Source organism: Oncorhynchus kisutch, linkage group LG17, assembly GCF_002021735.2.
Source record: "Oncorhynchus kisutch isolate 150728-3 linkage group LG17, Okis_V2, whole genome shotgun sequence".
In the NCBI taxonomy this organism is placed as follows: domain Eukaryota; kingdom Metazoa; phylum Chordata; class Actinopteri; order Salmoniformes; family Salmonidae; genus Oncorhynchus; species Oncorhynchus kisutch.
Window position 1 is genome coordinate 20,383,187 of NC_034190.2, and position 25,115 is coordinate 20,408,301.

At 43.0% G+C, this 25,115-nt stretch overlaps 1 protein-coding gene across 1 annotated transcript; it reads left to right on the forward strand.

The window, feature by feature from the left end:
* Positions 1 to 7,601: 7,601 nt before the first annotated feature.
* On the forward strand, positions 7,602 to 24,648 carry atxn1a (ataxin 1a). Its single transcript, XM_031793170.1, has 2 exons — positions 7,602 to 9,976; positions 13,274 to 24,648. The coding sequence occupies exons 1-2, from the start codon at positions 8,102 to 8,104 to the stop codon at positions 13,877 to 13,879; spliced, it is 2,481 nt and encodes an 826-aa protein (XP_031649030.1). The 5' UTR covers positions 7,602 to 8,101; the 3' UTR covers positions 13,880 to 24,648.
* Positions 24,649 to 25,115: the final 467 nt, after the last annotated feature.

Here is a 25,115-nt window from a genome sequence, read left to right on the forward strand (position 1 = left end):
GAGTTAACAGTTAGCTGTGTTGATATGCTCAGCCAGTGTCTTAGTAGTGCATAACCTGTCTCTTGTCAATGTTTATATCATTTTAGAATGTGTTTGCAGAGAGAAGTTGAATATGTGTCAGGAATCCAGAGGTAGTTGGGTTTCTGTGCAAGCATGTGTTAGCAAGGGCAGAGAAAGAGTGTGTGTGTGTGTGGCTCGTTTTGCATTTCAAACAGGGGCCCGTGATCTATGAGGTGTCGCAGTGCCACAGCACCAGGGGACGGAAGGCAGAGTGCATACCTTCCAAACACACAGACACACATTCGCAGCTTTGGTGGATGCTGCATGTGCGTGCACACACTCACCCACACATATATTTTGTGTGGAGCTGCCTGTACATTATTAATGATCTTCACACGGAGTGTTCCCTCTCCCTCAGCGGGAGGTCCTCTCACTGACGCAGCACTCACAGCGCTCACAGATTGCAAAAATCGATGCCCACACACGCGTCACACACACGCGTCTCACCTAGGATAGGCATTGGCGTGCCATTTAACCCCAATAATCTCTTCTCTAGTTGTAATGTGTGAAGGAGTTGTGTGGTTAGTATCATTTTCCAGTGTGGTTAGTATCATTTTCCAGTGTGGTTAGTATTCTCTTCTAGTGTGGTTAGTATTCTCTTCTAGTGTGGTTAGTATTCTCTTCTAGCGTGGTTAGTATTCTCTTCTAGTGTGGTTAGTATTCTCTTCTAGTGTGGTTAGTATTCTCTTCTAGTGTGGTTAGTATTTTCTTCTAGTGTGGTTAGTATTCTCTTCTAGTGTGGTTATTATCCTCTTCTAGTGTGGTTATTATCCTCTTCTAGCGTGGTTAGTATTCTCTTCTAGTGTGGTTAGTATTCTCTTCTAGTGTGGTTAGTATTCTCTTCTAGTGTGGTTAGTATTCTCTTCTAGTGTGGTTATTAGCCTCTTCTAGTGTGGTTATTATCCTCTTCTAGCGTGGTTAGTATTCTCTTCTAGTGTGGTTAGTATTCTCTTCTAGCGTGGTTAGTATTCTCTTCTAGTGTGGTTAGTATCCTCTTCTAGCGTGGTTAGTATTCTCTTCCAGTGTGGTTATTATCCTCTTCTAGCGTGGTTAGTATTCTCTTCTAGTGTGGTTAGTATCCTCTTCTAGTGTGGTTAGTATTCTCTTCTAGTGTGGTTAGTATTCTCTTCCAGTGTGGTTATTATCCTCTTCCAGTGTGGTTAGTATCATTTTCCAGTGTGGTTAGTATTCTCTTCCAGTATCGCAAGTATTCTCTTCCAGTGTGGTTATTATCCTCTTCCAGTGTGGTTAGTATCATTTTCCAGTGTGGTTAGTATTCTCTTCCAGTATCGCAAGTATTCTCTTCCAGTGTGGTTATTATCCTCTTCTAGCGTGGTTAGTATCCTCTTCTAGCGTGGTTAGTATTCTCTTCTAGTGTGGTTAGTATCCTCTTCTAGCGTGGTTAGTATTCTCTTCTAGTGTGGTTAGTATTCTCTTCTAGCGTGGTTAGTATTCTCTTCTAGTGTGGTTAGTATCCTCTTCTAGTGTGGTTTGTATTCTCTTCTAGTGTGGTTAGTATCCTCTTCTAGCGTGGTTAGTATTCTCTTCTAGTGTGGTTAGTATTCTCTTCTAGTGTGGTTAGTATTCTCTTCTAGTGTGGTTAGTATCATTTTCCAGTGTGGTTAGTATCATTTTCCAGTGTGGTTAGTATTCTCTTCCAGTATCGCAAGTATTCTCTTCCAGTGTGGTTATTAGCCTCTTCTAGTGTGGTTATTATCCTCTTCTAGTGTGGTTATTATCCTCTTCTAGTGTGGTTAGTATTCTCTTCTAGTGTGGTTAGTATTCTCTTCTAGTGTGGTTAGTATTCTCTTCTAGCGTGGTTAGTATTCTCTTCTAGCGTGGTTAGTATTCTCTTCTAGTGTGGTTAGTATTCTCTTCCAGTGTGGTTAGTATTCTCTTCTAGTGTGGTTAGTATTCTCTTCTAGTGTGGTTAGTATTCTCTTCTAGCGTGGTTAGTATTCTCTTCTAGTGTGGTTAGTATCCTCTTCTAGCGTGGTTAGTATTCTCTTCTAGTGTGGTTAGTATTCTCTTCTAGTGTGGTTATTATCCTCTTCTAGCGTGGTTAGTATTCTCTTCTAGTGTGGTTAGTATTCTCTTCCAGTGTGGTTATTATCCTCTTCCAGTGTGGTTAGTATCATTTTCCAGTGTGGTTAGTATTCTCTTCTAGTGTGGTTAGTATTCTCTTCTAGTGTGGTTAGTATCATTTTCCAGTGTGGTTAGTATCATTTTCCAGTGTGGTTAGTATTCTCTTCTAGTGTGGTTAGTATTCTCTTCTAGTGTGGTTAGTATTCTCTTCTAGCGTGGTTAGTATTCTCTTCTAGTGTGGTTAGTATTCTCTTCTAGTGTGGTTAGTATTCTCTTCTAGTGTGGTTAGTATTTTCTTCTAGTGTGGTTAGTATTCTCTTCTAGTGTGGTTATTATCCTCTTCTAGTGTGGTTATTATCCTCTTCTAGCGTGGTTAGTATTCTCTTCTAGTGTGGTTAGTATTCTCTTCTAGTGTGGTTAGTATTCTCTTCTAGTGTGGTTAGTATTCTCTTCTAGTGTGGTTATTAGCCTCTTCTAGTGTGGTTATTATCCTCTTCTAGCGTGGTTAGTATTCTCTTCTAGTGTGGTTAGTATTCTCTTCTAGCGTGGTTAGTATTCTCTTCTAGTGTGGTTAGTATCCTCTTCTAGCGTGGTTAGTATTCTCTTCCAGTGTGGTTATTATCCTCTTCTAGCGTGGTTAGTATTCTCTTCTAGTGTGGTTAGTATCCTCTTCTAGTGTGGTTAGTATTCTCTTCTAGTGTGGTTAGTATTCTCTTCCAGTGTGGTTATTATCCTCTTCCAGTGTGGTTAGTATCATTTTCCAGTGTGGTTAGTATTCTCTTCCAGTATCGCAAGTATTCTCTTCCAGTGTGGTTATTATCCTCTTCCAGTGTGGTTAGTATCATTTCCAGTGTGGTTAGTATTCTCTTCCAGTATCGCAAGTATTCTCTTCCAGTGTGGTTATTATCCTCTTCTAGCGTGGTTAGTATCCTCTTCTAGCGTGGTTAGTATTCTCTTCTAGTGTGGTTAGTATCCTCTTCTAGCGTGGTTAGTATTCTCTTCTAGTGTGGTTAGTATTCTCTTCTAGCGTGGTTAGTATTCTCTTCTAGTGTGGTTAGTATCCTCTTCTAGTGTGGTTTGTATTCTCTTCTAGTGTGGTTAGTATCCTCTTCTAGCGTGGTTAGTATTCTCTTCTAGTGTGGTTAGTATTCTCTTCTAGTGTGGTTAGTATTCTCTTCTAGTGTGGTTAGTATCATTTTCCAGTGTGGTTAGTATCATTTTCCAGTGTGGTTAGTATTCTCTTCCAGTATCGCAAGTATTCTCTTCCAGTGTGGTTATTAGCCTCTTCTAGTGTGGTTATTATCCTCTTCTAGTGTGGTTATTATCCTCTTCTAGTGTGGTTAGTATTCTCTTCTAGTGTGGTTAGTATTCTCTTCTAGTGTGGTTAGTATTCTCTTCTAGCGTGGTTAGTATTCTCTTCTAGCGTGGTTAGTATTCTCTTCTAGTGTGGTTAGTATTCTCTTCCAGTGTGGTTAGTATTCTCTTCTAGTGTGGTTAGTATTCTCTTCTAGTGTGGTTAGTATTCTCTTCTAGCGTGGTTAGTATTCTCTTCTAGTGTGGTTAGTATCCTCTTCTAGCGTGGTTAGTATTCTCTTCTAGTGTGGTTAGTATTCTCTTCTAGTGTGGTTATTATCCTCTTCTAGCGTGGTTAGTATTCTCTTCTAGTGTGGTTAGTATTCTCTTCCAGTGTGGTTATTATCCTCTTCCAGTGTGGTTAGTATCATTTTCCAGTGTGGTTAGTATTCTCTTCTAGTGTGGTTAGTATTCTCTTCTAGTGTGGTTAGTATCATTTTCCAGTGTGGTTAGTATCATTTTCCAGTGTGGTTAGTATTCTCTTCCAGTATCGCAAGTATTCTCTTCCAGTGTGGTTATTATCCTCTTCTAGTGTGGTTATTATCCTCTTCTAGCGTGGTTAGTATTCTCTTCTAGTGTGGTTATTAGCCTCTTCTAGTGTGGTTATTATCCTCTTCTAGTGTGGTTAGTATTCTCTTCTAGTGTGGTTAGTATTCTCTTCTAGCGTGGTTAGTATTCTCTTCTAGCGTGGTTAGTATTCTCTTCTAGTGTGGTTAGTATTCTCTTCTAGTGTGGTTAGTATTCTCTTCTAGCGTGGTTAGTATTCTCTTCTAGTGTGGTTAGTATCCTCTTCTAGCGTGGTTAGTATTCTCTTCTAGTGTGGTTAGTATCCTCTTCTAGCGTGGTTAGTATTCTCTTCTAGTGTGGTTAGTATTCTCTTCTAGCGTGGTTAGTATTCTCTTCTAGTGTGGTTAGTATCCTCTTCTAGTGTGGTTAGTATTCTCTTCTAGTGTGGTTAGTATCATCTTCTAGCGTGGTTAGTATTCTCTTCTAGTGTGGTTAGTATTCTCTTCTAGTGTGGTTAGTATTCTCTTCTAGTGTGGTTAGTATCATTTTCCAGTGTGGTTAGTATCATTTTCCAGTGTGGTTAGTATTCTCTTCCAGTATCGCATGTATTCTCTTCCAGTGTGGTTATTAGCCTCTTCTAGTGTGGTTATTATCCTCTTCTAGTGTGGTTATTATCCTCTTCTAGTGTGGTTATTATCCTCTTCTAGCGTGGTTAGTATTCTCTTCTAGTGTGGTTAGTATTCTCTTCTAGTGTGGTTAGTATTCTCTTCTAGCGTGGTTAGTATTCTCTTCTAGCGTGGTTAGTATTCTCTTCTAGTGTGGTTAGTATTCTCTTCCAGTGTGGTTAGTATTCTCTTCTAGTGTGGTTAGTATTCTCTTCTAGTGTGGTTAGTATTCTCTTCTAGCGTGGTTAGTATTCTCTTCTAGTGTGGTTAGTACCCTCTTCTAGCGTGGTTAGTATTCTCTTCTAGTGTGGTTAGTATTCTCTTCTAGTGTGGTTATTATCCTCTTCTAGCGTGGTTAGTATTCTCTTCTAGTGTGGTTAGTATCCTCTTCTAGCGTGGTTAGTATTCTCTTCTAGTGTGGTTAGTTTTCTCTTCCAGTGTGGTTATTATCCTCTTCCAGTGTGGTTAGTATCATTTTCCAGTGTGGTTAGTATTCTCTTCTAGTGTGGTTAGTATTCTCTTCTAGTGTGGTTAGTATTCTCTTCTAGTGTGCTTAGTATTCTCTTCTAGTGTGGTTAGTATTCTCTTCTAGCGTGGTTAGTATTCTCTTCTAGTGTGGTTAGTATTCTTTTCTAGTGTGGTTAATATCCTCTTCTAGTGTGGTTATTATCCTCTTCTAGCGTGGTTAGTATTCTCTTCTAGTGTGGTTAGTATTCTCTTCTAGTGTGGTTAGTATCATTTTCCAGTGTGGTTAGTATCATTTTCCAGTGTGGTTAGTATTCTCTTCCAGTATCGCAAGTATTCTCTTCCAGTGTGGTTAGTGTTCTCTACCAGTGTGGTTAGTATTCTCTTCCAGTGTGGTTATAATCCTCTTCCAGTGTGGTTAGTATTCTCTTCCAGTGTGGTTAATATTCTCTTCCAGTGTGGTTATAATCCTCTTCCAGTGTGGTTAGTGTTCTCTTCCAGTGTGGTTAGTGTTCTCTTCCAGTGTGGTTAGTGTTCTCTTCCAGTGTGGTTAGTATTCTCTTCCAGTGTGGTTAGTATTCTCTTCCAGTGTGGTTAATATTATCTTCCAGTGTGGTTAGTGTTCTCTTCCAGTGTCATTAATATTCTCTTCCAGTGTGGTTATAATCCTCTTCCAGTGTGGTTAGTGTTCTCTTCCAGTGTGGTTAGTGTTCTCTTCCAGTGTGGTTAGTATTCTCTTCCAGTGTGGTTAATATTATCTTCCAGTGTGGTTAGTGTTCTCTTCCAGTGTCATTAATATTCTCTTCCAGTGTGGTTATAATCCTCTTCCAGTGTGGTTGGTGTTCTCTTCCAGTGTGGTTAGTATTCTCTTCCGGTGTGGTTAGTGTTGTCTTCCGGTGTGGTTAGTATTCTCTTCCAGTGTGGTTATTGGGGTTAGTATTCTCTTCCAGTGTGGTTATTATTCTCTTCCATTGTGGTTAGTATTCTCTTCGGGTGTGGTTAGTGTTGTCTTCCGGTGTGGTTACTGTTGTCTTCCAGTGTGGTTAGTATTCTCTTCCGGTGTGGTTAGTGTTGTCTTCCGGTGTGGTTAGTATCATCTCCCAGTTTTGTTAGTGTTTTCTTCCAGTGTGGTAAGTATTCTCATCCGGTCTGGTTAATATTCTCTTCCAGTGTTGTCCTTATTATCTTCCAGTGTGGTTAGTATTCTCTTCCGGTGTGGTTAGTGTTGTCTTCCGGTGTGGTTAGTATTCTCTTCCAGTGTGGTTATTATTCTCTACCATTGTGGTTAGTATTCTCTTCCGGTGTGGTTAGTGTTGTCTTCCGGTGTGGTTAGTGTTGTCTTCCAGTGTGGTTAGTATTCTCTTCCGGTGTGGTTAGTGTTGTCTTCCGGTGTGGTTAGTATTCTCTTCCAGTGTGGTTAGTATCCTCTTCCAGTGTGGTTAGTATTCTCTTCCAGTGTGGTTAGTATTCTCTTCCAGTGTGGTTATTGGGGTTAGTATTCTCTTCCAGTGTGGTTAGTATTCTCTTCCAGTGTGGTTATTGGGGTTAGTATTCTCTTCCAGTGTGGTTAGTATGCTCTTCCATTGTGGTTATTATTTTTAGAAAAAAATCTGTCCAAATCTAGTTATAATATGCATATCTTATATTCTTGGCATGAGTAGCAGGAAGTTGAAATTGGGCACGCTATTTATCCAAAAGTGAAAATGCTGCCCCCTATACCTTAAAAAGTTTACAGCTTCTACCCCCAAGCCTGGGGTGGCAGGGTAGCCTAGTGGTTAGAGTGTTGGACTAGTAACCGGAAGGTTGCAAAGTTCAAACCCCTGAACAGGTGTTCTGCCTCTGAACAGGCAGTTAACCCACCTTTCCTAGGCCATCATTGAAAATAATAATTTGTTCTTAACTGACTTGCCTGGTAAAATAAATAAAAACTAACAATGCTGAACAATTAATAAAATGGCCATCCAGACTATTTACATTGACACCTCCCCCACCCCTGTTGATTCTAAACTGCTGCTTCTCGCTGTTTATTATCTATGCATAGTCACTTTACCCCTACCTACATGTATAAATGACCTCCACTAACCTGTACCCCCGCACATTGACTCGTTACCAGTACCCCCTGTATATCGTTACTGTTATTTTATTGTGTTACTTAAAAAATAACACAAAACTTGAGTTTATTTAGTAAATATTGGCTCTATTTCTTGAACTGCATTGTTGGTTAAGGGCTTGTAGTAAGGTCTATCTATAGCTGTTGTATTCGGCGCATGTGACAAATACAATTTGATTTGATTTGTATGTGCTTGTGTGTGTGTGTGTGTGTGTGTGTGTGTGTGTGTGTGTGTGTGTGTGTGTGTGTGTGTGTGTGTCTGTGTGTGTGTGTGTGTGTGTGTGTGTGTGTGTGTGTGTGTGTGTGTGTGTGTATGTGTGTTGGAGAGCCTAATGTGTGTTCTTCTTGTTCCCCAGGTTCCCGCTGCCATCCAGGAGGCTCGCTCTCAGAGGGAAATGATTCCGCATGAAGTTGACGGACGGCTCTCTTCCTCTCTACACGGAAACGGCAGGTGTGACTCTCGCTGCTCCCACGACAACAGCAGGTGTGCCCCTCTCTGCTTCTCGCTGAGCCAGAGCCAGGCGTCCGACAGACGCTGAGCTACAGGACAGGACAGTCCCTCTCTACTCCCTCCACCCTACCCCCTCTAACTTACCCCCACCCCCTCTAACTTACCCCCTCCAACCTTCCAGTCCTCTGACCCCAGCCACCCACACAACCAGCAGGAGGGCCTATTCTGTCAACGAGGAAAAGCCAAGAGAGAGTGAGGGAGCCAGCCAAAGACAGGAGTGAAATAGAGAGTGAACGAGGGAGAGACCGAGATAGGAAGAGAAAGAGAGTTCTAAAGTGATAGTGTGAGAGAGACGAGCCAAGGCTAGTGTATGTAACAGGAAGTTGATAGAGAAAAGATAACAGTATGAAGTCCAACCAGGAGCGCAGCAACGAGTGTCTGCCCCCCAAGAAGAGAGATTTCCCAGCTAGCACTGTGGACGAGAGGCCCCTGGTGATGGCGCCTGCTAGTGAGAGCCAGCGCGGAGAGAACCTGGCATGGCTGGCCAGCGTAGCCAGCGGGCACAACAGCGGGCACGATAGAGACAGTGGCGGAGGTGGCCTCGATGGCAGTAGAGGTGGGCAGCGTATCAGCACTCCCATTGAGTCTGACGGGCCACAGTACAAACCGCTATGCTCCACCATCACCACACACACAGACTTCCTGGTCCCTTCCTCTATCTGTTCCATCTCCTCCTCCTCCTCTTCATCACATCAGTCCAGAGTGGTGACCACATCCCTCCCTGCCATGTACACCTCTGCATTGTCCCAACCAGGGGGGACGATCCAGTACACCCAGCTGCCCCCCAACGTCCAGTTCATCAGTTCCCCTTACACAGGCCCCTACGCTGGCTACATCTCCTCCCAGCTCCTCTCTCCCCCTCCACCCACCTCCACATCCCAACGCTCCCACCCTGACCCATACCCCAACACCACCATCACCTCCCAATCCCAGATCTCTGGTTCCTCTCTGAGCGTGGCCCCCCAGACTGCTCCCTCGCCACACGGTGGGACCCACCACCTGCCCCTCCACCTGCACTCCCACCCCCACCACACCCTGGCCCTCAGCGGGGGCTCCCAGGTGCTGGTCCAGTACACAGGCCCCGGCCCTGAGGGGCCCCTGACTAAGAGAGAGGAGGGCCGGCCCAGGGAGTTGCACAACGGAGATCAGAGGGGCCGCTATGAGAGAAAGGAAAGCAAAGGAACCCCCTCCTCTTCTTCCTCCTCTTCCTCTCAGTACCACCAACTCCACCAGCAGCAGAGCGCGCAGCATCACTATGAGGCCTACACCTCCCATGATGCATCAGGGCAACGGACCTCTCTAATGCTAGTGCCCAACAGCCGCGGAGGACCAGACAACCACAGCCCCGACAAACTACGGCAATCCGCCGCCTCGCACACAGAGAAAGGCAGCCTCCTTCTGGGTAAACCTGTGTCCTGCACCCCCTCCTCCTCCTCCACGTTCACCTTCCCCCCTCCACTCAGTGTGGAGAGTCTTAAGGCGGCTGTCAGCTCCCTGTCCCCTCACACCCACACAGTCATCCAGACCACACACAGCGCCAGCGAGGCTTCGCCCCTCTCCCTGGGCCAACTCTCCACCAACACCAACTTCTACCAGGCTGGCCCCGGCGGGCAGCCCATCATCGGCTACCTGGCTGGGAGTGCAGGAGGGCAGCGGTACCACACCAGTCTGCCCCAGCACCTGCTCATCCCAGGGGCCCCAGGGTCTCAACCTATCATCATCCCTGTCAGTGGGGCCGGGGTCACCAGCCTGGAGGCTGGCCATGCTGCCCACATAGCCACTACAACCCAACCACAGTCCTTCCCCACCACGCTACCCCACACTTACTTCACCAACACAACCAACCCTAACCCCAACCCTAAAGATGAGCATCTATTTGAGGTCCCGGCGCCCTACCCCCCTCTCTCCCACCCTGCCGGGGTTGGAGGCACTGTGGTCCAGGCCCAGCTACACCTCCCGGTGGTCCCAGCTCCCACGACCCCCTCCTCAGCCCCCTCCTCGGCCCCGTCGCTGCCTCCCTACTTCATCAAGGGCTCCATCATCCAGCTGGCAGACGGGGAGCTGAAGCGCGTGGAGGACCTGAAGACGGAGGACTTCATCCAGAGCGCTGAGATCAGCAGCGAGCTGAAGATAGACTCGTCCACCGTGGAACGCATCGATGGCAGCCACACGTCCAACTTCGCCATCGTACAGTTCTCCGTGGGCGAGCACCGCGCTCAGGTAGGAGAACACGTACAGTGCCTTGCGAAAGTATACGGCCCCCTTGAACTTTGCAACCTTTTGCCACATTTCAGGCTTCAAACATATTGATTTAAAAGTGTATTTTTTGTGAAGAATCAACAACAAGTGGGACACAATCATGAAGTGGAACGACATTTATTGGATATTTCAAACTTTTTTAACAAATCAAAAACTGAAAAATTGGGCGTGCAAAATTATTCAGCCCCCTTAAGTTAATACTTTGTAGCGCCACCTTTTGCTGCGATTACAGCTGTAAGTCGCTTGGGGTATGTCTCTATCAGTTTTGCACATCGAGAGACTGAAGATTTTCCCATTCCTCCTTGCATAACAGCTCGAGCTCAGTGAGGTTGGATGGAGAGCATTTGTGAACAGCAGTTTTCAGTTCTTTCCACAGATTCTCGATTGGATTCAGGTCTGGACTTTGACTTGGCCATTCTAACACCTGGATATGTTTATTTTTGAACCATTCCATTGTAGATTTTGCTTTATGTTTTGGATCATTGTCTTGTTGGAAGACAAATCTCCATCCCAGTCTCAGGTCTTTTGCAGACTCCATCATGTTTTCTTCCAGAATGGTCCTGTATTTGGCTCCATCCATCTTCCCATCAATTTTAACCATCTTCCCTGTCCCTGCTGAAGAAAAGCAGGCCCAAACCATGATGCTGCCACCACCATGTTTGACAGTGGGGATGGCGTGTTCAGGGTGATGAGCTGTGTTGCTTTTACGCCAAACATAACGTTTTGCATTGTTGCCAAAAAGTTCAATTTTGGTTTCATCTGACCAGGTGGCTTGTGGCAAACTTTAAACAACACTTTTTATGGATATCTTTAAGAAATGGCTTTCTTCTTGCCACTCTTCCATAAAGGCCAGATTTGTGCAATATACGACTGATTGTTGTACTATGGACAGAGTCTCCCACCTCAGCTGTAGATCTCTGCAGTTCATCCAGAGTGATCATGGGCCTCTTGGCTGCATCTCTGATCAGTCTTCTCCTTGTATGAGCTGAAAGTTTAGAGGGACTGCCAGGTCTTGGTAGATTTGCAGTGGTCTGATACTCCTTCCATTTCAATATTATCGCTTGCACAGTGCTCCTTGGGATGTTTAAAGCTTGGGAAATCTTTTTGTATCCAAATCCGGCTTTAAACTTCTTCACAACAGTATCTCGGACCTGCCTGGTGTGTTCCTTGTTCTTCATGATGCTCTCTGCGCTTTTAACGGACCTCTGAGACTATCACAGTGCAGGTGCATTTATACGGAGACTTGATTACACACAGGTGGATTGTATTTATCATCATTAGTCATTTAGGTCAACATTGGATCATTCAGAGATCCTCACTGAACTTCTGGAGAGAGTTTGCTGCACTGAAAGTAAAGGGGCTGAATAATTTTGCACGCCCAATTTTTCAAAATATCCAATAAATGTCGTTCCACTTCATGATTGTGTCCCACTTGTTGTTGATTCTTCACAAAAAAATACAGTTTTATATCTTTATGTTTGAAGCCTGAAATGTGGCAAAAGGTCGCAAAGTTCAAGGGGGCCGAATACTTTCGCAAGGCACTGTACTTATGAAGGCAAACATTTGTCCAAACAAACACTGAGCATGCTCAACAATAGTAACATTGATAACATTTATAATCACAGGTAAGGGACAGACAGGGTCCTTAATGTCCATGCTTAGAATGACGTGAAATGTTACATCAAGAACACTTGGCAATCATAGTATTTACATCACATTTACTCCATAGACTATAATGGTGTTCTATAGTCATTTTCCCTCTTGTTTGCCACCTATGAGGATCCTACATGCCTCATAGCCTCTGGTGGGAAAACTTCTCAGACTTCTCAGACCTTCTAAAACCATCTCCTCTCTCTACTGACTATTACATAGGACACCTATCTCCATCCATATATCCATGTTACACGCGACAACAAAGCTTGCTCAACATAAGACTTTTCCCACACACCTTCTCAGTGTGTGAAGATGATGATGAATCATGACATGTGTAGGAGGTTCAAAGGAGTTTAAAGATGAAGGACTAGAATGTGAGCTACTCAGCTAGCTGTATATATGACCACGTGGGATTGTCATGAATCTGTTTTTTTCAAATGTTCTGGTATTCCAGTTTCTCTCGCCCATTATCTCTCTCTCTCCCCCCTCACTCTCTCTCTGTCTCTCTCTCTCACTCTCTCTATCTCTTTCTGTCTGTCTCTCTCTCTCTCTGTCTCTCTATCTCTCTCTCTTTCTCTCTATCTCTCTCTGTCTGTCTGTCTCTCTCTGTCTCTCTCTCTATCTATCTATCTCTCTCTCTCTCTCTCTCTCTCTCTCTCTCTCTCTCTCTCAATTCAATTCAATTCAAGGGGCTTTATTGGCATGGGAAACATGTGTTAACATTGCCAAAGCAAGTGAGGTAGATAACAGACAAAAGTGAAATAAACAATAAAAATTAACAGTAAACATTACACACACAGAAGTTTCAAAACAATAAAGACATTACAAATGTCATATTATATATATATATATATACAGTGTCTCTCCCCATCTCCCCCTCTCTCTCTCTCTCTCTCTCTCTCTCTCTCTCTCTCTCTCTATCTATCTCTCTCTCTCTGTCTCTCTCCCTCTCTCTCTCTCTCTCTCTCTCTCTCTCTCTCTCTCTCTGTCTTTCTCTCTCTCTCTCTCTCTCTCTCTCTCTCTCTCTCTCTCTCTCTCTCTCTCTCTCTCTCTATCTCTCTCCCTCTCTCTCTCTCTCTCTCTCTCTCTCTCTCTCTATCTATCTCTCTCCCTCTCCCTCTCCCTCTCTCTCTCTCTATCTATCTCTCTCCCTCTCCCTCTCTCTCTCTCTCTGTCTCTCTCTCTCTTTCTCTCTCTCTCTCTCTGTCTTTCTCTCTCTCTCTCTCTATCTATCTTTTTGTTCTTTCTTTTATTCTTTCTTTCTCTCTCAATTCCTTTCTCCCTCTGTCTCTCTCTCTCTCAGGGGGTCTGTTAAAATCTCATCTTTTTCATGTCTGTTCTCCGGTTCCAACCCCTCAAACCAGCTTCTGTCCAACTCCCCCCATTCTCTGTCTCTGAAACATGGACAGCCTCAGAGCATTACTGTATCAAAGACTTCCATTCTTATCTCTTTTCTCTCTTCTCGTATTCTGTGCTTTTCAGATTTTTTCTTTTGAGGTAGTTTCTTCTCTGAGTTCATGTATATGATGTCTGATGTTTAACTTGTTTTTCTACTGTCTGTTCTCTCTCTCAATCTCTCATTCTCTCGTCTCCTCAATCCTCCAGGTGAGTGTGGAGGTGCTGGTGGAGTATCCCTTCTTCGTATTCGGCCAGGGCTGGTCATCGTGCTGCCCGGACCGGACCACTCAGCTGTTAGAACTACCCTGCACCAAGCTCTCAGTGGGGGACGTCTGCATCTCCCTCACCCTGAAGAACCTGAGGAACGGCTCCCTGAAGAAGACGCAGCAGACCCAGAACCAGGCTACTGAGATCACTACCAGCTGCAATATGGGCTCCATCCACGGTCCCCTCAAATCCTCCAGGTCAGCCAGGCACGGGGAGCAGGAGAACGGGGTGGGCCAGAGAGGCTCCAGGAGTGGATGTGGGAGAGTGGTGGTTGGAGTAGGTGGAGGTGTTCAGATCGCCTCAGAGAATGGGGAACTGAGGTTCGGCGCCGGGGGAGAGGCCAACTCGAAAGGAGGCCAGCCTGGAGATTCAGAATCTAGTGGTGGTGCCGCCAAGCCGGTGAGCCGCAAGAGGAGATGGTCGGCCCCCGAGGGCCGTAAGGTGGAGAGGAGCGAGAAGGAGCCCCCGTTGACTCTGCCCAAACCTTCCTTTATCACTCAGGAGGTAAAGATCAGCATCGAAGGCAGGTCAAATATAGGCAAGTAGTGAAGGTAGGAGATTTAAACAAGACTGTTAATTCAAATATGGGATTGGATGGAGATTCAAAAAGGAAAAAGAAAGAGAGAAAGAAAGAAAGCCCACATGAAATGTTAATTTTAGATTGTTTTCTTGTTTTTATTTTCTACCCGGATTTCTGTACTGTAGGCAACATTTTACCCAGTACTTACATGTTATCACCTTACATTAAGTTAAGTTGGTAATAACATTGTAATAGATGCGTTCGGTATTAGGTAAACAAGCAACCGGTGCAATTGTTTAGTTTTTTTTTCCCACAAATCTCCGGGCGAGGGGTTTTGTGAAGTTTTGTAGATGTTTTATTGGTGGTTTTGTGGCACACAAGAGCACTGCGTGATACCTCTCTGGTCATGTGACGGCTGCAGGTGGACAAATACATCAAATGAATAAAACATGTAGTTAGCTTTCCAATCGCGGCTAGGGGCATGACTAAACGGGTGTAATGTAGACCCGTGAGTGATGTCACTTCCTTTGTGATGTCACTTCCTGATACAGGCACTACTGACGAGAGTGTTCAGGAGGTCTGGACTTAATCACTCTCGACGCCACCCAGTTGCCATGGTGGCAGACTGAGTTGATATGATGTCATTTATCCCAAGTGACTCAAGACGTCTTTAGATAAGACAGTTCAAAAAGCGTCTGTAACCATTTTAAACCCTCATGACAACACATCTAATCCTAAACAAGGGGTCACCGGAAGCTTCGACACTCATCCATCTAGACCACTTAGCTAGGTGATGTCATCCAGCAGGCCAGTCCAGCCAGGTGATGTCATCCAGCAGGCCAGTCCAGCCAGGTGAGGTCATCGAGCGGCGCCAGTGTGCCTCTAGAAAGAGGGAACTCTTCCTTCCTTTGTTATGTTTTGCTGACACTGATCTCTTTATGTTATTATTTTTGTTTTTGAAACATTTTAATTTTAACATTTTAATTTAGTTTTGCTTGTCAATTTTGACCTTTCATCCTATCTTGCCCAGTGAGTTGATAATGATATATTTGATGATTGTCTAGAACTTTGAGATCAGGGGTCACATGTATGTACGTATAGTTTGAACCAAGGTGGTAAAGTTAAATGTTATTCCTTTATACCCTAACGATGCATACATTTGCAGTCACACTGGGTTGAAATGAACTATGAAAATAGGAAGATGATTATACTCCATCCTTTTACTTGGTGCAACCTTTTGATTTGTATTCTTATGGAGAGAGAGGCAGAAAGAAAGTGGCACCCTATTTCAACATAGTGCACGACTTTTGACCAAGGCCCTATCTCTATGAGCCCGGGTCAAAAGTAGTGCACTATGTAAGGAATAGGTTGCCATTTGGGACTCTGTCAGAAAGTCAGTGTTGAGTCTTTAGAGAGGAGAGGGACAGGATGTTGTGTTGAAGCACTTTCATTTGCACACCTGTCACACTCACCAACTGATGATATCACAACTATTATTATTATTATTATTATTATTGATCTCTTCATTAACACAGTACTGTATGTTTTTGTTATTTTGACTTAAGGAAGAAGTAGAACTCTGTGGCAGCAGCACTTTTGAACGATGAAGGGGGTCATGTTGATGTCTTGGTGTCTTGGGGTCACACTACCTTTGAAAGGGATGAATGTGACATGTGATGGAGTGAGTGCCAGTTAGGGGAGGGAGGGAAAGAGAGAGGAGGAATATGGAAGAAGTGCTTTTTGTTGAGGCACTTTACTCAAATCAAAACATGCTTTTCAAAATATGCGTGTGGTCAAAAAATGTACCTTTTGACACATAACTGCCTTGTCAAGGATATCACAAGTCAATGAAATCCAAAAGAAGAATGGGTAAAGAATGGGAATAATTGTGGGAATGTCCAGGTATGTTGTGGACGAGATTGAGGGAGTTATAGACGCTCTGGCCACAGAATTTCTGAAGGGCGTCATATACATAATGTATGTATGCAAGTGTGCATGAATGCAGGTATGTGTTAGTGCACACACACTCACAAGAGCACACACACTCACACGGACACACACACGGAATACAGTACCCACACAGACAGGCACTTTCCTAAAGGAGAGGATTGTATGTATTTCATACTTGTTGATATACGTTTAGTATGTATACAAATACTTATGTGGCATAGATATTTCCCCTTGATGATGTAGAGAAGCCAAGATATTTGAGTAGCAGACGAAGATGATAGTTAGTCTCAGTGCTCTGTGCAGTGTGTGTTTGTTGGCGTGTGTGTGTGTACGTGTGTTTGTATATGTGTATAGAAATATCATATAACTTAATATGATATATCCAATGTAAAATGTCCAGTGTTTCTGTTTTTGGAGTTCTACTTAAGAGAATCTTGCAATTTGCACATCTGGAGAGGTAGTCAGTTGGGTGACATTACTTTTTGACTGTGTTCAAAATATACTTTTCTCTATACAGTGCACTGGCCAAAAGTAGTGCACTATATAGGGAATAGGATGCCATTTCAGACACAACTATGTTTTCAGCTAGGTTGCACATACACACCGAACTGAAACCCCATTTTACTGAATTGTAGCAGTTATTTAACAAGTGTGATCCATGCTGATTGTCTCCAATGCTCTCTGCTCTGCTCCTCATTGGACCACACCTGTGGCATGTCCAAGTCCCGCCCACTTGTTGCGTGTTTGGTTGAGAGACATTGTGGAGCCGGGGGCGGGGCCACCAGCAGGTACACCTGTTGAGCTCTCTGATTGGCTGCGTTTTTCAGGTGTGTTTAGGTGGTAGAAGATGTGGCAGAGAACTAGAAGAATGTAGAAGTTGCTTCTAACTACTGCTCTAGGTTCAAATGTTTAGTTCATCCTGCTAATGGTTAGTGTTAGGAGTGGGTGCAGGCCAGAGGAGGCTGGTGGGATGAGCTATAGGAGGACGGGTTCATTGTAATTGCTGGAATATTGGAACGGAGTCAAACATGTGGTTTCCATGTTTGATACTGTTCCATATATTTCATTCCATCCATTCCAATGAGCCCATTCTCCTATATCTCCTCCCACCAGCCTCCTTTGGTGTAGGCTAATCTGATCCTAGATCTGTGGTTAAGAACAACTCCTACGTGGACTGTGGTGAAATAGGAGGATGGATGCGGGTGATCGGTGTAGTGATGGACGGATGGATGTGTGACTTGGATGGATGGATGAAGACAGATGGGTGATGGTGAGTGAGTAGACACCGTATAGGTTGGAAAATGCTTTATTTTTTATAATAAAACAGGGTTTCTCAGATCAACACCACGGCAGTGCATCTTCATTTGTTCTTTTATAACATTGTTTTATTATTTCTTCTGAAGGTAGTTTATGAATATGTGCATGTATGTGTGTATATGTATGTGTGTATATGTATGTGTGTATATGTATGTGTGTATATGTATGTGTGTATATGTATGTGTGTATATGTATGTGTGTGATGTGTGTGTTTTTGTGAGAATCTTTTTGTCTTTTTGTAAGGGCAGGATGGGTATATTAATGACTGTTCCTTCTAGAGCTTCACCAAACTGGGTAAAATAGCAGGTATTTTAACCATTAGATACAGATGCCGTATCTTAATTTGATCATCTTGTTGTTGCAGGAGTATCCCTGCACAGCAAGAAATTCAAACTTGTAGTGTATTTAAGGTTTAAAAATGCTTCTTACGTTTGTAGTTTCCACTTTCAAATTTCAGACTTGATTTTCCCTGATGAAAAATGTATCAACCCCTACAAAACAATCTATTAATTATAATCTACATAAAAATTATCATTTGCTGCAGGATTATTTTCCTGCTCTGTGAAACAGGCTCAAATTAAGATACGGAATCTGTATATGGTTTTGCATTCATACACATTGAACCAAAATGAGACCCTGGTTGAGTTAAGTATTGTTCTGACTGACTTACCCCTCCTAAACTCTCATTATGGGAAAATACAGAAAAACAATGACACACACACCACTCAAACCCTTTCAGGTAATGTTTTCTAGTGCAAATGCATAGCATCATGGCAGTTGTGTGTGGGCTGCTTTCCAATAGCAATAGTCAGACAACAAGCATACATTATAACCCATTAGAGTGCTCCTCCTCTCATACCTCCCTTTCATGGCCAGCCACAGATGGGGGGTGAAGCTGTGTCTCTAGAGAGCGCACTAGTTAAAAGCCCTTCCTCTCGTCTCTCTCTGGCTGGCTAGCTATAACATGTCAATCGTTCCTTCTAGAAGCTCTCTGCAATAAAATCCTTCTCCCTCAATGTTAGAACCAAAATAAAGAGCTGTTTCCACACACACACACACACACACACACACACACACACACACACACACACACACATACAGGCTCACATACCCCCTTTAACATACCAGCCTAGTCATTTCAGCAACTTTCAATTCCTATTAAGTTGTTGCAGTTGCACGGCCTGCCATTCAAAAAATTCAGGGAGATTTTCACATATGCAGTGACAGACTGTCCAGTAAGGACTAAAGTACCCATGATGCTACACCCACTAGTGACCTCTAACCTCTGACTACTAGTTCAGGTATCCATGGCCAGCCAGCCTCTGTCATACCCTCTCTAGAACCTCAGCAACCAGTTAGTTAGTTTACCCTCAGCAACCGCTAGCTACCTTCTATCAATGGCCTGGCCTTACATGTGCAACTGCCTATTTCTTCCCCCTAGCACAGTTTCCTTCTGCTCTCTAGTTCCCACACACACACTCACTTTTTATTTTCTGTTAGAGACATATTAAGTAACAGTGTTCACGCTCCAGTGTGGATGCTTGCATGTTGAGATGAGTGTTAAGTGAACCCAGAGATTCACCACAGTTTGTTTTCCTTGTTTTAGGAATAAACAAAATAAACACACACACATACACGAAGCCACGTTCACCCGATCTGCAATGTCTGATTAGGTCAGCTTTACAATCATAGCAGTGTGTCAGGTTAGTTGGAGAGGTGAGAGGCGTAGTGGGCCGGACAGGTAGATGTTAGAGGCCAGGACTAAAAAGGGGAATGCAGTCAGGAGATTTAGCCTAATGTATAATACAATGTAGCGGCTTGTTATAAGGTTGTATTCAAGTTGTACTAAAATTGTGTGAGGTTAAAATAAAGTAGTATTTAGATGGAGGGGACAGCAGAGCTTGTGGCAATTACACATTGTTATTTTTATTTTATTTCGTGTTTTTTATTTCTAGTTCAGGTAGTCCCAGTTCTTATCTATCAGGATAATGATTCCCGTTGCCCTTGGAATCATACTGTATGTGCAATAGTTGTCTTTGTTTATACTGTTTCTCTCCCATTGTTGTGCCAAGTGTATGTAGCATTGTTCCTGTCTGATGTTTGTTAGCCATGTACTGTACCCCTGTACAGTACATGGCTAATGTACTGTACACCTTTACTGTGCCCCTAAAATGTCTTCAATTTCATTTGCCTCACACTAGACAGATTTCTTTAACTCAGGAAGGTTTAGTGCAGAATGGGTGGATAAGAATGGAGAGTGAGTGAGCGTATTACCTGTGTGTTGGTGTGTCAAGCTGGCAGCATACGCACGCCTACCGGTATGTAGAAGTATGTCTTTGACCTCAGTAAACGGAATGCTTTGTCAGTCAACGCTCCAGCTAGAAGTTCATTTACAGTCTGACTGTCAAGAGTCTGGATACACTAAACGATTCTCCATTCTGCAGTCCAGGAAAGTTGTCAGTCAGAGAGAGTGATGTAAGATAGAGATAAAGAAAAATAAATAATGAGTGATATCGAAAGACAGAGACACGCGCCTGGCTAGGGAGAGGTGTACTGTGCTTGTCATTGGAGAGCCATTCTTGGTATGTTTGTGTTGTGAGGGAGAGGTGAAGGACAGGTGACATGGCAGTACCATGATGTCAGTGGAAGAGGTATGTATGTAGTGTTGACATAGAAAGTCTCCCTGCCCTGGGAGCTGTTGGCTTTCAGGTGGATTTACAATGTTTATCAGCCTCTGGTGAAGTAAGGGGACATTCCTGTTCCCTTAGAAAGACTTGTGTGCTCTGTGTTAGTACTCTTGGCCTCTGTCCAGTTTCTACTGTGTGTTGTTCATCTGCATCATGTCAACGGCTGTGTGAGCGTGTGGAGAGACATGTTTGCCTAAGGCTAGTTGCATACAGGTATGTGGAAATATGTGTGGACACGTTTTAGTTTAAACTTGAGATAGGTTGTCCCCACCAGCCTTTCATAATGATGTTGTTTATTTTCTGTGTGTGTGCGTGTGTGTGGTGTTCTCCTATGGACTTTGAGATCACTAGCCCTAACCCTCAATAAGGTCCAGAGAGAAAAGACAGTTGACAGAATTATTATAACCTAACATATTAGTGGGGACCACTTTTGTAAAACAAACCAATAAAGATGCACATTTAAAGTAGCCGACTAACGGCGTAGACTTGATACTGTTTCAGCACTTTCTAAACCCAGAGGAAAGGTCTGGTGTCTAAACCCTCATCTCAGACCAAGGCCTTTCCAGAGGTATAACATTCATTATATATATATATATATATATATATAGAGAGAGAGAGAGAGAGAGAGAGAGAGAGAGAGAGAGAGAGAGAGAGAGAGAGAGAGAGAGAGAGAAATAAACAATGGGGAGACTTTGGATTCAGTTTTTTGCACATGGCCGTGTTGTAAACAGTAGTGTTTCCTCTATTGGCTCCATCCCGCCTAGCGTCCGGCACGTTCTTGGGTCCAACGAGCTAAGACGCTAGGCGGGTTTCCTGGTTCCACATTATAATCAGGAAGTACCTTTCTCATGGACGCACCCTCTTTTTTTGTGTTCAGTTTGGTCCTATTGTATAAAAGACTTTTGCTTTCTTTATTTACCTACCTTTTCGGAATAGGACCTTTTCCTTGTCTTAGTCTCCTTTGTAGCACTCGACTCTGTCAGGAGACGTGATTGGACGTCTGTTTGGGGAATGTTTCATGTGACTTTGTGACAAGCCTCCTCATTGGAGGAGCACACACAGCTGACCTTGTTGTCTTTTTTAAAATTTGCTTATTTACTTCTTGCACAAATGACAAATATAATGAATGTTGGTGTGAGCTTCAGCATTTTGAAAAGAAAAGGCATGTGTTGTTGTTTTTATTGTTTATTGACATGTTGTTGTTTTATTTTTGTTTATTTTTTGTCAAAAAAAAAAGAGAATGGTTTTGGCACCTTTTTGTGTTTAAACTGAACATAATTCAATCAGGATTCCTTTGTTGAAACTTGACTGTTGTTTGACGTCTTGTCAATAAATGTCCGTACCGCTGGAAAACCAACTCAGGCATAGAAAACTTCAACACGCCCATTAACCAGAATGGTTAAGTCGCCATCGTCGTGCCCCCCCCCCCCCCCCCCAATTTAATGTTGGTGGGCTGTTCGATATGGTTATTACTATAATTAGTTATTATATTTATATAATAAATATATAAATATAATTTATTATATGGATTATTATGATTAGGATTCTTATTGTACTGTTATATGCTGGAGATGGCTATGTGCTCTTAGTGTGGACGTTTAGTGAGGAGGCACCGGTTGTCCTGGTCCTGCAGTGAAGGGCCATCATTCAGCACATCTATCTTTATCCCACTCTATCTATAACAACCAGCTGACAGACACTCACTCACTCAGAGATGTGGCCTGTTCTGTGCTCTCTGACTTCTCACCTTTGACCCCTACACACTCTGAAATCCAGAAAAGGGTCTTCTGTCAGCTGGGGTCCAGTAAATGTTGTCTACTGGTCAGAACGCACAGCCTTGTGGCTAAAAACATGTCTGGGAGTTGGACTCTCTCCGTCGACCTTTGGTTTGGCTGCTGGTCAACCTGGACATATGTGTAGACGTAAGCGGAGAGTGGCATCCGCATTGCAGGCTGCAAGTCACACAGAGAGCTGAGACACAACACAAGGACTGGCAAGGTGGGCAAAGACAAACTTGGACATGATGAGAGACGGAGCCAATCAGAACCAACCAACAACCAACTCATGTTATATAGATGATGTACTCCATCACCACCAACCCGTGTCTGTCACAGACCTCTATAGCAATCCAAACTGTCAGTGTATGTATTTGAGATCTGTAAGAACACACCTCTTAAGAAAATAAGAAAATAAGACTTGAAATATCTTAAAGAAATGGGCAAATAAATGTCCTATGATTTTTTTAAATGCTGCCAATGAATGCTCTACAAGATATTGTACTTCTGTAATATAATATTTCACACAAAAATACAAAGCCCCAATGTCCCCACTCCTCAACCTAACTGACAATGTTTGATAAAAGGGGCTAAAATAAGAACAGAGGTGAGTTTGTATTGGTGAGTTCTGTAATGGTAGAAACAGGAGCCCCCCCTAGTGTCTGCCCAGTGACACGACACCACACTACTCCCTACTACTCCCCTGTTGGACAGTGTCATCTCTTAACTGGTGTTGAGGGGGAGAGAAAACAATGGGTGTTCATTACAACTTGTTACGCACGCATTTCCAACCACCTGGTTCTTTTTGCTGTTGTTGTTTTTCATGTGTATTTTCCCCCAGTTCATTTTGTTGATCGAATCAAAACAGGTAAACAGATTGTATTGTACGAGGATACGGGAAGAAGGCCGGCAGATGGCGACATTGAGTCATTTTCATCTTACTGTACAAACACGCTGTATGCAGCCGACAATGCATTAATATCCCTCGTCGACTGGTTCGTACCTAAAACAAGAATGGGGAAATATGCGGACCATTTTACACCACTGGAGTGACTAAACACTAGTCCCGGATGTTGTGTATGCCGTTCAGCCAATCAGGTTGCAGGAAGCAGCCCCCCCCCCTAACATTACGCAGCACTTTATCGCATTAGTGGAAACCAAAGCTGTTCTCAGGGCGGGTCTGCCGGTTTTGACTAGCAGAAGTTACTTTTCGTAGCAGGTTAGGAGAATTAACGTGGCAGGTTAGGATAATTAAGTTAAGGTTAGGAAAAGGGTTAGGGTTAGCTAAAATGGAAAAATTGTCCCTGACTCGACTCAAACACATCTAGCTACAACCAGGTCTGCCCTGAGAACAGTCTTGGTTTCCACTAATGCGATGCACCCTGTTTTGATAGTTTTAACTTGAACACGACACAACATCCGGGATTAGCATTTAGCCACTCAAGCATTGTAGTTGAAAATGGTATGCATATTTACCCCCTTTTTCCCACCATTAAATAAAGTTAAAGAGGATACCGAAGCCTCTGCAGCCTGAATGGACAATGTTTCAGGTACGAACCGGTCAACGAGGGATACTCATTTATTTCCGGCTGTATACAACGCGTTTGGACGGTAAGATGAAAATGACTCAATGTCTCCATCTGCTGGCCTTTGGGCTAGGAAGAAGACACAGAGGTCATTCCAATGGAAGGACTGGTCTAATGTATGTTAAGACATTGCAGTAGTAGCTAGGCTTTGTTCACATGTCAATACTAGCATACCACTAAGGATACATGCCCAATACTTTGCTTCATTCTAAATCGTGTGCTAGTGGGGATGTTGGACAGAGCTCTAGTCCCAGGGCTTAGTATACAGGTGTTGAGGATGTTGTCGTAATGAGATTAATTCCTCTATTGGGGAGGACGTGGAGGATGTTTTAAATTTTTTCTCACTTGATACTGGGCAGAAAAAGGCATAGATGAAGAAACTCTAGAATGGCCACAGTGTGATAATAATGGTTGGACCTACAGTACCAGTCAAAAGTTTGGACACACCTACTCATTGAAGGGTTTTTCTTTATGTTTACTATTTTCTATGCCAAGATTGTGCAAAGCTGTCATCAAGGCAAAGGGTGGCTACTTTGAAGAATCTCAAATATAAAATATAGCACTTTTTTGGTTACTACATGATTCCGTGTGTTATTTCATAGTTTTGATGTCTTAACTATTATTCTACAATGTAGAAACTAGTATAAATAAAGAAAAACCCTTCAATGAGTAGGTGTGTCCAAACTTTTCACTGGTACTGTATATGTGAACTGTATATTCATATTGCATATAGGAAGAGTCAGACAAGATGACTAGGGGTTTGAGTTCTCCCTGACCATGTGACTTTGAAAAGGAAAAACTCTGGTCAGATCACATATTCAGGAGAAACTCAGGGCCCCAATGATAATGTTTAAATCAAGGTATTTTTTAGAGAGTATTGTAAATTGTATGTGAAATATTGCAGGAGCCATGTTAGAAAGTGTCAATGTGAAAGTATGTTGAGACAAATCTAGGTATTGTATGTCCATGATGTGGACACGGAGGATTCTGGCCTGTATCAAGTGGAGGTCTTTGGAGAGGGGGAAATGGTTTGTACCTTACTCAATAAAATATGAAACCACACGAAGTGCGTACAGGCTTTAGATAGTTAGGAGCTGGTATCGGGGAAAAGAGAAAACCTTTCTTCTTTTGTTTTGTTACCATATGCGTGCATACTCTGTCATTTGTGTAAAATATTGTATTTGCACTAGCTTTTTATATATAAAAAAAACTAATTTAAAAAAGGTTACAATTGAAATTCTATTTTCTAATTGTGGTGTGTCTATTTGTAGGATACACTCAAGTCTCAAGTTTCTTGGATTTTATGGTTATTTTCTTTGATGGTGCTTGCAGGTTTTCTAGTTAGAATTCATTTCATTATTATTACGAATAATAAAACAACATTTGTGAACAAATTTGTTAAAAAATAAAATGTCTGTATACCAGTTCCAGTGTATTGTTTCAGTATACACAAACTAATAAAATAACAGTGCCAATGTAAGTTCGGGCCTTTTGATTACAATTAGCATTTAGCGTGTTTGCTAACCAAAACTAATTCTGTGGCACTCGTTTCCAGATGCATTCTTCAGTAACTATGAGAGGACTCTACAGTACAGTAGACAACACATATGTGGCTTGTTTTGTCTGCAGAGGTTCTGTGGAAATAGCTCTCTACTGCCAGCAAACATGTAATTACCAATATCCTCTACATCCAACAAACACGTAGCTAGATGTTTCTCATCAAAAGAGGGCCTTCCATTTCACATTCAAACTGTGTAACCTTGGCTGATTCATTGTAATTCTACTAACACACACACCCATGCGCCAGGCACACACATACGCACACAAACACACAGACATTTACCTGACACAGGCACACATACACACACACACAGATCCACCCGTCACACACATACGCACAGGCAAATATCTACACATCCACTCACTGCATGTTCTCTGTGCGTGTAC